The sequence below is a fragment of the Pelodiscus sinensis genome, chromosome 4 (genome assembly GCF_049634645.1).
Source record: "Pelodiscus sinensis isolate JC-2024 chromosome 4, ASM4963464v1, whole genome shotgun sequence".
NCBI lineage: Eukaryota > Metazoa > Chordata > Testudines > Trionychidae > Pelodiscus > Pelodiscus sinensis.
Window position 1 is genome coordinate 58454038 of NC_134714.1, and position 17616 is coordinate 58471653.

At 42.1% G+C, this 17616-nt stretch overlaps 1 protein-coding gene across 3 annotated transcripts in view; it reads left to right on the forward strand.

Annotated features, from left to right (window-relative positions):
* Positions 1-17616, forward strand: part of LOC102455501 (neuroendocrine protein 7B2) — a 98233-nt gene that overhangs the window by 13609 nt on the left and 67008 nt on the right. For 2 of the 3 annotated variants that reach the window (XM_006132695.4, XM_025189461.2), the window contains exons 7-12: positions 3544-3618; positions 4263-4418; positions 6066-6201; positions 9876-9984; positions 11372-11519; positions 11939-14740. In XM_006132695.4, the coding sequence (XP_006132757.2) occupies positions 3544-3618; positions 4263-4418; positions 6066-6201; positions 9876-9984; positions 11372-11519; positions 11939-13521 (2207 nt within the window). In that variant the 3' untranslated portion in view covers positions 13522-14740. Of the gene's footprint in view, positions 1-3543; positions 3619-4262; positions 4419-6065; positions 6202-9875; positions 9985-11371; positions 11520-11938 lie in introns of those variants that run through there. The other variant, XM_075927037.1, reaches the window with a different exon arrangement.

Sequence of the window (17616 nt, forward strand, 5' to 3'; positions counted from 1 at the left end):
AAATGGTGGACTTTATAACTGGTTTACCAAAATGTAAATTTTTTTTTTTTTAGTACCGTATTTTCCGGCGTATAGGGCGACTGGGCGTATACGACGACCCCCTATCTTTTTAATTAAAAGATAGGGTTTCATCTTATACCCCAGCGCCCCTCCGCCTCCTTTGCTCCCGGTGTCCCTGGTCTGCTGGAGATGGTCCCCAGCAGACCAGAGGCACCGGGAGCAAAGCCGCCAGGAGCGCCAGGAGCGCCTGGGCTCCCCCCCCCCCCCTCCCGCCGGAGCCCCTCCGCGGCTTTGAAAGCCTCGGGGGAAGCCGGCGGGGGGACATCCCAGGCGCGCATGGGCTGCCCCCCCGCCGGAGCCCCTCCGCGGCTTTGAAAGCCTCGGGGGAAGCCGGCTGGGGGGCATCCCAGGCGCGCATGGGCTGCCCGCCCGCCGGAGCCCCTCCGCGGCTTTGAAAGCCTCGGGGGAAGCCGGCGGGGGGGCATCCCAGGCGCGCATGGGCTGCCCCCCCTCCGGAGCCCCTCGGCGGCTTTGAAAGCCTCGGGGGAAGCCGGCGGGGGGGCATCCCAGGCGCGCATGGGCTGCCCCCCCTCCGGAGCCCCTCGGCGGCTTTGAAAGCCTCGGGGGAAGCCGGCGGGGGGACATCCCATGCGCGCATGGGCTGCCCCGCCGCCGGCTTCCCCCGAGGCTTTCAAAGCCGCGGAGGGGCTCCGGCGGGGGGGGGGGCAGCCCATGCGCGCCTGGGATGTCCCCCCGCCGGCTTCCCCCGAGGCTTTCAAAGCCGCGGAGGGGCTCTGGCGGGGGGGCAGCCCATGCGCGCCTGGGATGTCCCCCCGCCGGCTTCCCCCGAGGCTTTCAAAGCCGCGGAGGGGCTCCGGCGGCGGGGCATCCGGCGTACAAGACGACCCCCGATTTTTGGGGGATGTTTTTTAACTTCAGAGGTCGTCTTGTACGCCGGAATATACGGTATTTCATAATTACTGGCGTAAAAACTACTAGGTTATGCAGTTATGCCATCAAATTTCTCTTGCATGTCATCGTCTTTCTTACCCAAAAGGTTATTTTCTGCTAGGTTGTGTGCATCTGGGTCATTCTTTAACTTTTAGCCTGAGACCTGGTTTCAAATCCTATTTTAAGTTGCAAATAAAAATAGTTTTGAAGTGTCTTCCTAGTCATTAGTGTGTGTTTTGGTCACATAAAACAACCATACAACCTCTGACACAGTTGGCATTTCTGATCAAGACCGGGCCAGCACTGGAATAATACAGGTTTTGTAAATTAAAACACAAATGCTCTGGCAGAGCACTGTTGTGAGAGAGCTTATCAGTATTAAGCCTGTCTTATAGCTATCTTATGATTTTTACTTACTTTCATAAGCAATAAAGTCACAAAATTGGACACACAGGATCTTTCTCTTACTGTATATTTCTTAAAGCTATCAAACTTGATGGAAAATGTTGGCTACGAGAACCTACTCTCCCATGTGTTGCTCACATGAAGTGTTAATGTGACTTGTACCATGTATTGTGCAGGATCTACAAACCTAGATAATCATGTTGGTTGTCTGGGTTAGTAGTTTTGATTGCTTAGAGAAATTGATAATTTAGTTCATGAAAGTCTATCCAATATTAAAATCAGGAATAGATAGGTTTGTTTACTGACAACAAAAACTTGAATGAGTATTGTATGACTTTTCTACTCTAAAAATGCCTTCTAAATTGACACATTGCATTTATTACAGACTGTATTTTGTTTCCTGCTTTTATATTAAGATGAACTAATACCTCCTGAAATTCTCCCCAATTAAACCTATTGTTAGTAATTTGAGTGGGAAGAATTACTAGTTCTTCTCCATTCATAGCAAGTAGATTTCATTATTTCCAAACAATCCTTGATAGTTGGGTATTGGGGTAGATGAGTATTTACATAACTGAGTAGTATTATGTATTTTCTTTTTGTAGCTATTAGAAGACTTACCTGGGCTTGCCCAGAGTAGTAGGGACTGCATGGCTCCACTGCCTGCTTCTCCCCAAGCCTGTTGAAAGAAGTGGAGAGGGAGGCCATCCCTGGGGTGCTGCATCATGGGGTGGCTGCTCCCGAGGGGTGGCGGAAGCAATGTGGCACCATTGGTTGTTACCCTTCCACCTCGAGGGGCTGAGGCACTTGCTGTCCCCTATGGTCATTTATAAGTTAACTGTCCGTATGGTCACTCCCTTTCCGTTTGATGTGAAACAATTGCATTCCACACACATCCCATTGTCCTGGCACAAGCAAACCCTGACCTTGCTTTAAGTTATGATAAAAGGACACTGCATACCAAATTTGATGGGTCTAATCCATAATGTTTAGGAGGAGTTCTTGAACAGATGGACTCGGACAGACAACAGATGTACAAACTCTCCAAAATATATAGTAGATGTTGTGTGTGTACATATAATAGATGATTTCTCTCTCTCTCACGCACGCATGCACACACGCCCTACTTGAATCATGGGATAACTGTCAAATAACTGTGGCTGAGTTGTAGATAGACATGGAAAACGATGACATGAAAAAATAATTTGGATAAAGCTGTCTGTGTGCAGGGCTGGTAGCAAAAATACACCTTTTAAAAAGTGAAGTGGGAATCTCTAGTGATAACTACTTACAGCCGTGGTCCCCAACACGGTGCCCGCGGGCGCCATGGCGCCCGCGGGGGCATTTGTCTGCGCCCGCCAAGTGCCCAGGGCTGGCCTGGCCCCGGGCACGTGGCGCATGCGCGGTGCCGGAGCCGGGCGCGTGGCGCACGATGAGCACCGGCCCCGGGGGCGCCGCGGATTCACCTCCCGCGGCGCCTGGGGGGGGGGGGGGGAAGAGCGCTGGCCCTTGGGGGCGGGGGGGAGGAAGCGCTAGCGCCGGCCCCGGGTGCACGGCGCTTGGGGGAGGGAGGGGAGAGCGCCGGCCCCTGGAATGCAGCTATGGGGGGGGCGCCCCCCCGGGTGCCCGGCGGGCGAACGGCCACGCCCCCTGGCGCTCAGCAACCCCAAATGGTTGGGGACCACTGTCTTACAGGTTTTCTTTCCTTCTGGCTACACTATTTTTTTTTTTTTTTTTTAAAGGATATGGTCAACTTAAATCACACTTTCATACTAATATTTTGAAGAACTAAGGTCCTGATTCAGCAAAGACTTAACTTATGAGCTTAACATTCTACACAATGTGGTAAAATGATTAACCATTCATAAAGTTAAGCACATGATTTTTGTAGAATTGTTGCTTAAGATTGTTATAACAAAGACTAAAGGGAGAAAATATTTCCTTTTCATAGTTGGTGGATTTGATGGCACTTTCTGTATGAGTTGGATAACTTGTATAGTCACTTACCTACAGCAGTTGGGGCAGAAACAATATTTTCTTAAAAAAATTTTTTTTTTAAATAATTAGCAAGGAGACTACTTTGATATCTTTGTTATGCCCCTTACACATAAAATGATACTACTTGTAAAAATAGAGCAAGACAAGTCAATATTAAAGCTTGATTGCTTGATATGTCTTGCGTTTCAGATATTGTTAGTGGAGCATTGAATAAACTTAAATCTAACAGAACACCCTCCACTACACCTCAGCAAGACAGAAATGGTAGGTATTTAGTGTTTGCCCTAAATAGCGCCTCATGCAGTATCTTTAGATTTTGTGTACTATATTCTAGCAAGGCTCAAACTAATGATCATGATTTTAGTTTTATTCCAAAGGGTACCAGTTTCTAAACTAACTCTGGTCCATCGAATATAGTTACATTTTTCAGAGAGGATACTGCATTTAGTCTTAGAGCTTGCTAGCAGTGAGCAACCCTAGGATTAGAAATTAATATTCTGCTTATAGCTAATGCAAACTAAGGCTTGAATGCAGTAGGGCAGCACGCAGCCACATTGCATATTACAGAATGAATTTGTGCTTAAATTCAGATATTTATCTTGCTTTGCTCTGTCCTTTTATAAACTTGCAAAAGGTTTTCTTTCAATGGAGAATGCAGCTAAAACTCTTCCCACTTGTATTTTCTTGTCATACTAATCTGGTTTTTGGACTTTACTCTGCAAAAACTTATTAAAGCTATGTGAGTGACATTTCTGTTTTAAAATGCATGGTTTTTGGTTCAGTTTTGAATAACTGCTTGTGGAGAAACAAAACTGTCTTAAAATACTATATTGTTGATATCTTTCTAAGCTCTCACCTTTAAGCTCTTATTGCAGATGCAGCTTTATTAATTGTAGTCTTTCCATCAGTGACTCCAGTGATTCTTACTCCAAGCACCAAGCGTAAACTTCCAACTGATTCTTCTCAAGGCTTCTCTAGCAAGAAAAGGCGGTCCCTGAGGCATAATTTTGCTTTTGAGTTGCTCTCAAATAGCCTTTTTAGTAGCGGCTCAACACCAGCATCAGGTACAGTGACTTACATTGTAGCTTGAAGAGTTTCAGTTTGGGCTGTTAATAGTGGTTTAAAATCTATTGCTCTTAGTGAATGATCTATAGAAGAGCAATTGCACCCAAATAGCTTAATTTAATGATCTTGTTTCCTTGTGCTTTTGCACCCTGTCTATGGGAAATCTTATCTGTTCATATTGCTTAAGGTATGCTCTGTGCTGATAACTTTCTGAAATCTATGTATCCATAACTGACTTGTCTCTATACATCCATTCTGTGTTTCTGCTTGTTCGTGACAGCTTCTCTTGAAAGCACCTAATTAAAGTCTAGAGCATCTCAAGATTTAGGAACTCTTGAAATGTTGCCTGAAATGGCCAAAATAGACTTGCTTTTCTTCTCTTCGCAGCCTTCTGTATTTCACTGTTCACTTCACTACCATCTTTCCCATCACGCAGTCCTGCAATCTTGAGGGGTTTTTTGTCTCCTTACACTGTACATCTAGATCATTTTCAAATATCTCATATCTTTTGTAGAATATTACTACCATTCTTCTGTGGCCTTCTAAACACACTGTTGTCCTTTACTTCATACAAAATGCAGCTGCTAAAATAATCTTCTGAATCCTTCCACTGGCATTTATTCTGTATTGCTGCTTGTCATCTTCAAAGCTCTTCCTAAATTTGCCCCATCCTACTTTCTTCTCTTGTCAAGTTTGTATTGACCTAATCTCCATACTGCCTGTATACCCAGGTTCATTCTTTCAGGTTTGTCTGTTTCTCACAGTCACCTGTATCTTGTTCTTTGTTACTGCACGTTACAATCTCTGAGTTTATCTGAAAGACCACTTCCGTGGATATGTTTAAGTCTTTAAAAACCCATTCTTATTAGGCTCTTATTGTGAACTGATTTGAATTAAATATAAACTACATTTTCCTGTTCTTCTGACCTCTTTATCGTTGTCATGATCTCACAAAACAGGAAGAGTGTAATGTTTGGAAAGCACTTAGTGCCTACTAAATGTTAGCATAAATATTGAAGATTCTTTAATCATATCTGCTGTGAAGAATAGGTAAGCAAAAGTACGAATGTTCTAGAAGATGCTATCAACCAACTCGACTTTCTAAGCAGGCTGAGGGATAAAACATTATATCCTTCATTATTATGCTTCTTAAAACTCTTCTGGCTAAAACTTATTCTTGATCTAGTGCTATCAAAGATCAAGAACACTTGTCATTTATAATCTTAAGACAAAAACTTAAATTTATTTTGATTTGTGTGGTTTTTTGTTTTTTTTTTAAAAATTTGACAACTCTTCTAATAATCAGTATGGAAATAACTTAAGATGTTACATAAGCAGCATGCACATTTTTGCACCTCTAAGTGTCAAAACAAAGTCATTTTGGAGTATGGTGACTTACCTCTTTTTAAGACTACAAGCAAACAGATTTGCTTCTGGGTCATTTTATCAAGAACATAGTGCTGAAAAATTGAGTGTTTTTTATAACTTTTTAAAAAACTCTTAATTGCTAATGGGCAAGGTGAAAATGAGATGCTTAAAATAAAAACCTAATGCCAGTTTTTTAAAACGTAAGAACACTCCTAAACAAGAACCTATTTATTATGTACATGTGTTTTTTTTTTGTTTTTATTTTGTTGTTCCTGCAGCTCAGTTTGAAGCAAGCCCTTGTGTGTCTCTCGAGTCATCTCAGAGTTCACTGTCTCCCTCTGTCAGCAATGAAAAGCATCTGTCTAGTACAGGGAATCGAAGAAGTAAAAGAATTGCAAGCAAAAAAGTTTATAGGTAACGTCTTCAGTCACCAAAGTGATGCGTACACATTATTGAAAGTTAAAGGAAAAACCGTTTTTGTTTTGCTTTTCAATTGTCTTCTGGATAAAGATTTTCTCAACATTATTTTTTTACAAGTTTTATATGTAATGCGAATTGGTTATCTGTAGTTCCCCCTAACTTGTGTGGCTATGTAACTTTCCATTGAGCCCCATGCAAGAGCTCAGGGCTGCAGCAAAGAGAAATCTCCTATGACCTGAAGCTGGCATGGCTGGTGGAGGGGTGCCCTTCCCTACTGGCCCCAGCAGGGAACATCCTGGGTAAGCAACTCCCTGCCCTACCTTGAAACCACTCCCAGCCCTAAGCACCTTCCTGCATCCCAAAGCCCACATCCCCATCCCGGAGCCCCTCCCCAAACCTGGAGCCCACCCCACAGTTACACCTCCAGCCAGAGCCCCCTCCCACTCTCAGAACCCTTTGGCCCCATCCATGCAATATGCATTTTGTTAAATGTACCAATATGAAAGTGGTGATGATGATATGGTATCCTCTTGCACTAAGAATCCCTCTCTGGGGGAGGGAACTCCAGATATCAGGAAGAGGTAGGTGTTAATAATGGGGGAATCTGATCATTAAAAACATAAATAGCTGGGTTTGTGATGACCGGGAGAACTGTGTGGTGATTTGCCTTCCTGGTGCAAAGGTGGTGGATCTCTCGAAACCTCTAGATAGTCTTGTGTAGTGCTGGGAAGGAGCCACTGGTTGTGGTACATGTAGGTACCAGTGACCTAGGGAAGCTTAAGAGAGAGGTTCTGGAGGCCAAATTTAGGCTTCTGGGAAAGAGATTGAAATCCAGGACCTCTATGGTAGCATTCTCTGAAATGCTTCCAGTTCCACACACAAGTCCAGGTAGGCAAGCAGAACCTCAGAATCTCAAGGCATAGATGAGACTATGATGTAGAGAAGAGGGGTTTAGATTTATTAGGAACTGGGGAAACTTTTGGAGAAGCGGGAGCTTATACAGGAAGGATGGGCTCCACTTAAATGAAAGTGGAACCAGATTGCTGGCACCTAGTTTAAAATTTGGTAAGTTTTCAGAATGGAGAGAGAGAACTATTGGTGTTGTCCCCAAGTGTCCATACTGGGACTAGTCCTATTCAATCTATTTATAAATGATCTGGAGAAAGGGGTAAACAGTGAGATGGCAAAATTTGCAGATGATACTAAGCTGTTCAACATAGTTAAGACCAAAGCAGACTGTGAAGAGTTTAAAAAAGATCTTACCAAACTTAGTGATTGGGTAACAAAATGGCAAATGAAATGTAATGTTGATAAATGTAAAATAATGCACATTGTATAGTTGGGATTATTTTTTCCATACAACATGATGGGATCTAATTTAGCTGTAACTACTGGAGAGAGGTCTTGGAGTCATTGTGGATAGTTCCCTGAAAACATCCACTCAATATGCAGCAGCAGTCAAAAAAGCAAGCAACGTTAGGAATCATTTAAAAAGGGACAGAAAATAAGACCATCTTATTCCTTCTGTATAAAACCATAGTACGCCCACATCTTGAATACTGCATACAGATGTGGTTTCCTCATCTCAAAAAAGATATATTGACATTGGAAAAGGTTGAGAAAAGGACAATGAAAATGATTAGGCATTTGGAATGGATCCCATATGAAGAGCGATTAAAAAGACTGGGATTTTTCATCTTAGAAAAGAGGAGACTAAGGGGGGTATGATAGAGGTCTATAAAATCATGACTGATGTGGAAAAGGGGAATAAGGAAAAATTATTTACTTGTTCTGAAAATATAAGAATATGAGGTCACCAAATTAAATTAATAGGTAGCAGGTTTAAAACAAAGAAAATGAATTTTTTCTTCCTGTAGTGCTCAGTCAACCTTTGGAACTCCTTGAAAGATCAAGACTTTAACAGGGTTCAAAAAAGATATAGATAAGTTTGTGGAGGTTAGGTCTATCAATGGCTATTAGCCAGGATAGGTAGAAATGGTGTCCTAAGTCTCTGTTTGTCAGAGGCTGGAAATGGACGACAAAAGAGAGGGGTCACGGGGTGATTACCTGTTCACTCCCTATGGGGCATCTGACACGGACCACGTTTGGAAGACAGGATACTGGGCTAAATGGACTTTTGACACAGTATGGCCATTCTCAGGGCTTGACAAATAATGCAAAACCCTACTTGCCAGACAAAAAAGGGACTCGCCACTCCCACTGCTCTGGCACGTGCCACCATAAAACAGGACGGCTTGTTTGCTAGTGTGATGGGGCTGAGCTGCCTCGCAGCAGCGAGAGCAACCCGCCCCGCACTCCAACGGCGCCAACCCCCGTGCTGCATGGGGAGCGCAGCGTTCTGACAGTGGTCTGTGCTGCTTGCTCCCATGCGGCCGCCCAGCTGAGCGGCGAGGGGGGGGCCCTGAGTCCTCGGATGGGAGCCAGAAGCGGGGGCAGGGCCAGAGGGAGAGGGGAGAACAGAGGAGTGAGCTAGAAAAGGGCAGAGGAGTGAAGGGTGAGAGCAGAGGAGGGAGGCGGAAGACGGAGGAGCTGGTAATATCTCCTTGCCACGGGCGAGCGTATTTATCAAGCCCTGGCCATTCTTATGTATCACATATTGCCTCCACGCTGGTGCACATAAGAAAATTTAGTTCACTCTGGGGTGGAAGAAATTAGAGGGAACACTGGTGATCTGCCCAGATTTCAACAGCCAGATGTGCACACCAAACTGCCATGACATTTGGGTTTTTTGTTGAAATGGACACTGACATGGTCGTGCATGCCCGTACACACAAAATATGGAATAAACTTTTGTCATAAGTAAAGTTAAACTGAATCAAATATTAAACTGTTTTATTAATAGTGTAAGTGTTTAAAATCGAATAACTTTTAAAAGTACTCTTAAAAGCTGTCAATTTTCATTTGGGTACTCCTTCATTCTTATTTCAGGTCTTGGTGGGTCCTGACCTCTTTTAAATATCTCTCTTTGAAGTATAATATACTGAAAATTCAAAAAAACAGTCATTTCCATTTCTGAAACATACAAATGTTAATTCCTTACTTGTGTGGAAAAAAGTTTTTGTAGTACTGTTTGCTTTTTGTAACTCTTAAAATTCTTCATCGCCTTATCAGTGTCAGAATACACAATATTTTACAGGCAGTCCCCAGGTTACATGGATCCGACTTGCATCGGATCCCTACTTACAAATGGGGTGAGGCAACCCCGCACTAGCTGCTTTCCCCCAGCAGACCATGGAGACGCGGAGCGGCTTTTCTCAGCAGACACCTCAGCTTGAATAAAGGACTGAGGGAAGTGAGGTGTGGGAGAATAAAACTGAGCTCTGGAGAAATGTTTGGCTAGAGTTTCCCCTACAATATGTACCAGTTCCGACTTGCATACAACTTCAACTTAAGAACAAACCTACAGTCCCTATCTTGTACATAACCCGGGGACTGCCTGTAATTAGAACTTCATGGATCCTCTTTCTAGTATTTTAAATTATTTAATTTATGCCTCCCAGGTTTGTTTGTGAAGCACTGCAGCAGAGTACTATTGCACTAAAAGTTCAAAGTAAAAGGGCTTGGAAGAAAACCTATTGTAAAGAAAATAATATATGGAGATTATCTTTCCATGCACTTTAAAAAACAAAACTTACATAACTTTTCAGGGTTGACTCGGGAAAAACTGGTTGCTTCTCTCCAAAGATTAGCCGAAAAGAAATGGTTCGCAGGTCATTACGTCTGAAATTTAGCTTGGGAAAAAGCAACAAAGATGTAGTAAGTACTCTTCTACTATCCTATTCATCTTTCTTGTAGCTTATTCTATGGCTCTGGTTTTCAGCCTGTTGTCCACAGAGCCCTGGCAATCTATGGACTGTGCCTCAGATTTCCAAAGGGGGGTCTGCACCTCCATCTGAAATGTTTTAAGATCCACTAATGGAAAAAGATTAGCCTTTTTAGGATATATTACAGGTTGGACCTCCTTAGTCCGGCACCCTTAAGCCTCCTCGATCCCAGACAAGGAAGTTTTCTGGACCTGGGAGGTGGGGCTCTCGCTACATTTCAAAAGCGGAAGCCCTGCAGGGAGCGTGGGACCAGCGGGACACTCCCTCCACACTAGTTCCACGCTCTCTGCAGCACCTGAGCCTTTGAAATGTACAAGAACCCTGGAGGCTCTTGTAAATTTTAAAAGCAGACTTGCAGCAGAAGCAGTGCAAGCAAAGTGTGCTTCAGTCCCCGCTCCTGCTGTTTCCACTGTGCCTTTTTTCTCCCCTGCCCCCCTATGGATACAGTGCTGGGGGAAACCAGCTTTTAAGCCAGCTCCCCGCAGCACTGGCTCCTGCTCTCCCCACCCCACCCCCTTTGCTGCCTCTCTCTGATAGAGGCAGCGGGATGGGAGGGGGAGAGTGACTAATCACATCACTAGTCAACTATCTGATAAGCTGCTGCTTATGAGATAGTTGACTAGTCGGTTACATCCCTAGTCCCTGCTCTGTCCCATCTTTCGTTGGTCAGGGAGCTACCCCTGCTGCGGCTCTGCAGTTAAAATGTAGTAGGAGCTGGGCTTCCAACCCCTCTCACTTTCCTTCTGGGGTTGGTGGGAGGGCTGGAGTGCACAAAATCTACTATCCTGGGCCATCCTAGGCTCTGGTGTGCAAAGGGAATGTGGGGAATGTCTTTCTCCTTCTCAGTGAGGGTCCATGTCACATCAGTGTGGGTTTGTGTGTTTTGCTTTTCATTTGTGTGTGGCCCCTGACTGATTTTTCTGTGAGTCAGTGGCCCCGAACCCAAGAAAGGTTCCCCACCTCTGGACTAGTCAGTTAGCAACCTTTTAACATCCATAGTATAAACAATATTTTTAAAAGCTCATTAAATGCTCTGCTAAGGCCTTCACATTTTCAAGTGACAGTGGAAAAAATAAAGTTTGAGAACCACTGCTGTATAGTATACAATGTAGAACTCAAGATTTAGTAAGTTGGACCTGGTTTGTTTTGTTCATATTTATGAAGCTCACTTTTTTAGCAGTTGCTGCAAATTGGAAAAGTATTTCCTGAATTGTAGATGTCTGTTGAAAAGGTCTACAAAGTAAATTATCTAAATTACTTCCCCATGTTCAGCTTCTTAAAAAGATTAAGTTTAGTTTTCTTTTTCCCCCCTCCTTAAGACTATTTTAACTGGATGTCCAGTTGGTAAAGGATCTGAAAACATTGGCCGGCGACTTGCAAGTCAGCAAGACTTGGAAAACAGAGTTGAATCTGTAAAGACAGATACACTTTTCAGTACATGTGTCAATGAAAAATTCTCAAAGAAAGGTAAATGTCTTGCAAATACCTTGCTGAATATAACTAAAGAGAAAGCTTCATGTATTTTTGTGAAGTAAGATAGGTTTTTAAAGCTAAGATATTTTTTGGGTATCTGCACTTATTAAAGGCACTGAAAAGGAGTTAGACAATAGAAATATTCTTGGGAAATACAACAATTTGTATTTGTCATTATAGATAAAAGTAATTTCTCCTAACATGTATGCATTATATCATGCCTTCTTTCACATTTGAATCTAATTGCCCTCTTTAAAATTGTAAGCTGTTTTTGAAGGATTTTCCACTTTGAAATTGAGACTTACAGTATCATATAACATACTGTATCAGTGAATGGTGCATGGCTTTAAATTTGTAATGTTTTTAATGAGTTATCAGCAAATAACAAATAATTGTATCAAACTTCTTTCAAGGTACACAAATGATTAGCAAGTCAGAGGAGAACTTGCTTACTCCAAAACATGATAAAGCAAGTTATCGAATGTCTTGGAATGGATCCAGTATTACAGATTCACATAGCACCAGCAATGAGACCAGTCTGATGGGATATCTTGAACAAGAAGGCCATTCTTCAGAACCTGTCCTTGTAGTTGGAAAACCACCTGTCATTCCAGATGACTTGAGGTCCACTGCTGCAAATTATAAGCAAGATAATAGTCCAGGGGAATACTCACCCTTTGTGGATGAGAAAAACGTGACTACACAAACATTACTGAAAATTAAAAAAGCATTTTCGGAATCTGGAAGTAATCTTCCAAATTTAATAGGTGATGCAAAGTCTTTAGCAGATTTAACAGAAGAAAAGTTAACCGAAACTCCCTGTCTCACAGCGTTTAGTCCAGAGAAGGACATTTTTGAAACTTCAGCTGACAGTTTGACAGTAGAAAAATCCAAGGATCAGTGTAATCAGTCTGCAAGTAAATCTTATGCTACTGACAAAAATCAGCCAAGTAAAGATGAAATCAAGTTTGTGGAGGAAAATTGCTTCCTAAATCCTATTGAGATTGAGCATCAGACCCAAAAATTGGGCATGGAAGTTGCATCAGAACTTAATATGCCTCAGGAAATGTCCAGGGAGGGCAAGGTGACTTTTCAGCACAATTATACAAATTATAATTTAAAAGCAATAGATTCCCTCAGAAGAAAAGAGGGTGAGGAACTGGAACAATCAGGAGTTGCTAAAGAATATGAGCTGAAGTCCCATAATTCAGAAAAAGGTAATACTGGACCTGCTACTTCAGGGGAGCTCCCTGCCTTACGGTTGCTGGAGTCTAGAAAGAGAATTGACAAACACTATTTGCAGACTGGAGATTGTAATAATGCTATAGCTAAAACTTTACCAGTTTCTGACCATGGAAAAGTGTCTGACCATGTACATTGGTTCAACAAACTTTCATTAAACGATCCGTGTTCCGCTAGCAAAACTAAACCACCTCTTAAGTTTCAACGTACTCCTGTCCGCCAGTCTGTAAGAAGGATAAACTCCCTTTTAGAGACTAACAGACAATCTATGAGCTATAAACTGGCAAAACCTGGTGACTTTTGTTCTCCTCTTGTTAAATCAGTAAGTTATGATACTGCACTATCCTCCTGTACAGAAAAGTTCTGCCAAAATTCCACAGTTTCATTGCTCTATTGTGAAACTACACACATACAAGTTTCTACATCATCTGAATTAGAATTAACATCAAAATCTTCAAAATTGATAAATCCACTAGAACAGGCTGATTCTTCTATGAAAACGGTTAGACTCTGCAAGCAGGCAGTGACTACTGGTAACCCATCCAAGTCTGTCCTAGAAGATCTAACTAATCATGAAGCACCAAAAGCTGCTGTAAAAATGAACTCCTCTATCAACATTCCAATTGCTACACCAGATAAAAGTACCCTCAAGAAAAGTGTTACAGGAAAAGAAAAGGCTCGATACAGAGGATCTCCAAAGAATCCAATATCAAAAGCAAAACTCCTCCCAACTGCTAAACCTGTAGATTTATAAGTATTAATTTGACTGACTAAATTATCTAGAACTACCTTTAACATTTTTGGGTACATTAAGTCTGAATATGATTCTTAATTTTGTTTTTTTGTAAAATAGAAATTTCTCCTCTTTTTTTAACTTGTACCAGTAAATTTTATTCTTTGTATGATATTGAGTATTTTTCTGTTTACTGTGACTTCTTATGATTATTAGTTTGCTGCTCATTTTAATTTTGACTAGATTTTTAAAAACTAGAAAAATCTAGTAAAATTTAGAAGTTATAATTGATTGTGAGTTTTTCTCAGTTATTTTTAGAAATAAGTGCCTGACGAGACTTATCTGGTTTTAAACTTCAGTATCAATGTAGACTTTACTGTATTGCTCCAGTTTCTGTGTGGCCTTGTATATAAGCCAGGGCACCTTTAACTCCCCCCCCATTAGGTGCATTTTTGGTCTATGCAGCTATGCTCCTGTCTAATCATGTGTGCACAGAAATTGGAGAAATGGTTTGAGCACATGAAAAATGAATATGCAGTTAGATACTGATGTATTAAAAATCTTAGTACAGTACACTTGGCAGCAAGCACGCCCATAGCAGCCCAAGAAGGGAAGTTTGGCTGGGCCATGTGAGCCTGGGCGGCGGTGGGGCTGCAGCAGCCCAGGTGGTGGCAGTGGCAGCATGATTGGGGCTGCTTATCCCCTGGCAACGGGGTTGGGGCTATGGCCACAGCAGCCTGAGAGGGGAAGCCAGCCACAGCAGCATGGCCATGTGCCACCCAACAGTGGGGTTGGGGCTGCGGCAGCCTGATGGTGCAATGTGCTGTTTGGCAGTGGAGCTGGAGCTGCCCGGCTGGCTGACAGCAAATTCCAGGCTGTGTCTGGCCCGCAAGCAGCCCAGATGGGCTGAAGGAACGGGCAGCGGGAAGGGGCAGCAGTCTGAGGGGCTGGTGTCAGGCAAATTCCCTCATCCAGAACCAGTCAGGTCATGAGGATGCTGGACAAGAGAGGTCCAGCCTGTGTATTGCTATTTTTTTCTAGAGCAATGTAATGTAGCTAATCATATGATCCAAAATTAAAGTACACTGTCATGGAAATAATGGAAGATAATGTTAAAAGCCATACTGTTAAGTTCATTTGCACAAACAGATGTTTGTATCTGTCTTAGCATTAAAACTGTTTACATCTATGTTATATTCATTGTAAAATTATTTAAGAGTAAAAACTTAAAGCTTTTCAATTGCTGGTTTCTGTATGAGTAGCTTGTTGGCAGAATTTAAGAGCTTTTGGTATGTATTTAGTTTTGTCAAGCTTTTATTTTTGGGTACCTTGTTTGTGAATGTTCTTTTGACAGCACTGATCCATATGCTATACAGAAAAAATTACTAAGGACATTTGAGACATTGTCATAGCGTGTGTGTGTGTGTGTGTGTGTAGTTCTATCCAGGCACTCTATCATCTTGAGACTTATTTAAAAGTACAATTTGTTTATGACTCCATTACTTTTGTTACACCGCAGACCACCAAAAGCCAAGCAGAAAATAGGCAGTGAGAAATTCTCAGTCTCCTAATGCTGTGCACTCTAAAAGCTAGGGGATGTATTTAAGCTTCTAATTTTGCTCCAAGCTTCAACAGATTTGGTCTTTTAACCTGTGGAGAGGAGTGAATTCCAAAGTTAAATGGTCTTTATATTGACTATCTTAGCAGCACATTTTTATGGCAAGAAGGCTAGAGAAAGCCATGGGCCAAAAAATACATGGTCAAGGACATACCATGGTCAAGGACCATTTAGGCCCTTGATGGCTCTTTAGGGTAGAACTCAACTTCTTAGCGTCCGTCTGCGCTTCAGTGAGAGACGTGTGGTTGGCCCATGTTAACTAAGACTTCCATGGTTCTTTTACTGCAATGTGAATGTTCATCTTTGGGCAGCAGCCTGAGATGTAGGACTCTCCAAAAAGAGTCAAAGTACTAGAGCATGGAATACAGTCTGAACCTGAATGTCTATACTTTAATTAAATCACCCCTCAGCCTAAGTCAACTGGTACAAGCTAGCTGAGCATTTTTAATTGATATATAGTGAGACCCTTAACTTCCACTCAACTAATGGGCAGCCACAGAGGACACGGTGGGTGTGTCTAGACTACAGGGTTTTGTCCACAAAAGTGGACTTTTTGTTGACAAAACTATACCTGCGTCTACACTATCACCGAGTTCTGTCGACAGTAAGTTGACAATGCGGCAGTTTTGTTGACAGCGGTAAACCTCATTCTACGAGGAATAATACATTTTTTCGACAGAATTATGTTGAAAAAAGGTGCTATTGCATCCACGCTATGCTTTTTCAAAAGAGCGTCTAGACTCTGTCGAAAAAGCAGCTTGCTTTGTGGACAGAACTGGGTGTAGGTCTAGACACTCTTTTTTGACGAGGCTTTGTCGACAGTATCTGTCGACAAAGCCTCTGTCGAAAAAAGCCTGAAGTCTAGACATACCCCTAGTAAAGTACCATAATTTTCATCTACTTCCACTTCCTGGATAGATTTTGGTAAAAGATTGCTGTAACATCCTGGCTATATGTAAAGGGAAAATTCAAACCTCTCTCATATTAACAAAGCTGGTATCTGCACAATTCAGGGGGACAGATACTCATAGTTGCCACAATCATCTGTTTGCTTGTTCAGCCACTTTAGCTTTATCTAGCTCCATGCCTTGTCTCTGCCCTGCTTAGCCAGACACTGCTCACAGGCAATTTATTGCTTTGGTGGGCAAAGTCTTGCGCTTTAGTTTTCTCCTGATTGTTCCGTTACTGCCTAGTGGGGAGGGGAGGAGGAAGAATGCTTATTTGTTCTCAGGGTGCCTTTTCAGATTGTGATGTAGGGCCGATTTCAATTGTGGGCTACTTAAGCACTGAAAAACTAATTATTTTTTTTTGTAGGTAGTAATTTAGAAATTAGTTAAGTCCTGTATCTAATTTCTGTATGAATATACAAACAGCTCCCCCGCCTCACATCCCCCAGTTAGTCATATTTTATCTTTAAAACAGCAAGATATTCTTATCTCTAGCATTGAAGTATCAGTTTTGAGTCCTTAACACAGATACCAGAAATACAGCACAAAGTATTAAAGTTGTATCTTTAGCAGAGAAGTAAAATCTCCTTAAAGTCTTTATTTTCCTCTGTATTTGTTTTTAAACTGCTTGTTGCAAATTGTGAAGAGGAGAATGAGTTAGTTTGTTGCAGGAATGTTTAAAGGTAAATTATTGAAAACAAACCTCCAGGTGTGATCTAAACTAATGGATAATATTGTCATCTCCTCTTGGCAAGATTGTTGATGGCTGATATCTAAGTGTTTTGATGCTTCAGTCACAGGCTAAAATTACCAATCACTTAAGCACCCATCTCCCACTGTGGCTCTTAAGTAGGCCTTTATTTTATCGAGTACAGAGAAGTACCTCTTATTTGATGCAGAAGAAACTGTATGGGTCAACATAGTATTGTAGATGTTATGAGAGCAAAGACTTCTTGGTAAGTCAGTGAGAGTGTTCCAAAATTCAGAAATTGAAGGTTTTTTGGTCCAATGTGCTTCTTGGCAATTTTGACTTCTTCATCCAGATCACTAGCGAGAAAGTCCAGAATAAGACAGAAATCAAATGATAGATTCTTGAGTGATCTTTGAAACACCATCTATAGATGACTGACCGAGTATACTAGAAACAAAAACAAACCAAAAAAAGGCCAGCTCAAATGACTATTTGTCAAGTGGTATTGCTGTTTTTTGTATTGCTGTATTTCAGCAGTTATGACTGCCTAACCCAGAATAGCAATTTCAAGTTCCTTGGCAATGATTTCAGTTTCACATAACTTCTTCCATTTGCTTTCAGATGTTTCCCTTCATAGGTGTGGGAAGTTAAGGTGTGTAGGGAGTGCTGCAGCAGTCCCAGGTTTTCCACCCAGCTTCCTTGTGCCCATGGATTAGTCCCATGTCCTGGCCTCCAGATGCCCCCTATCGGGTCCTGTAAGCCTCACCAGCTGTAATACTAACATGTTCGAACATCTTGTTACAAGTAATGTAAGCGGCCTGTTTAGGTTTAAAATTGTAATTGGTATATTCTTTGTTACT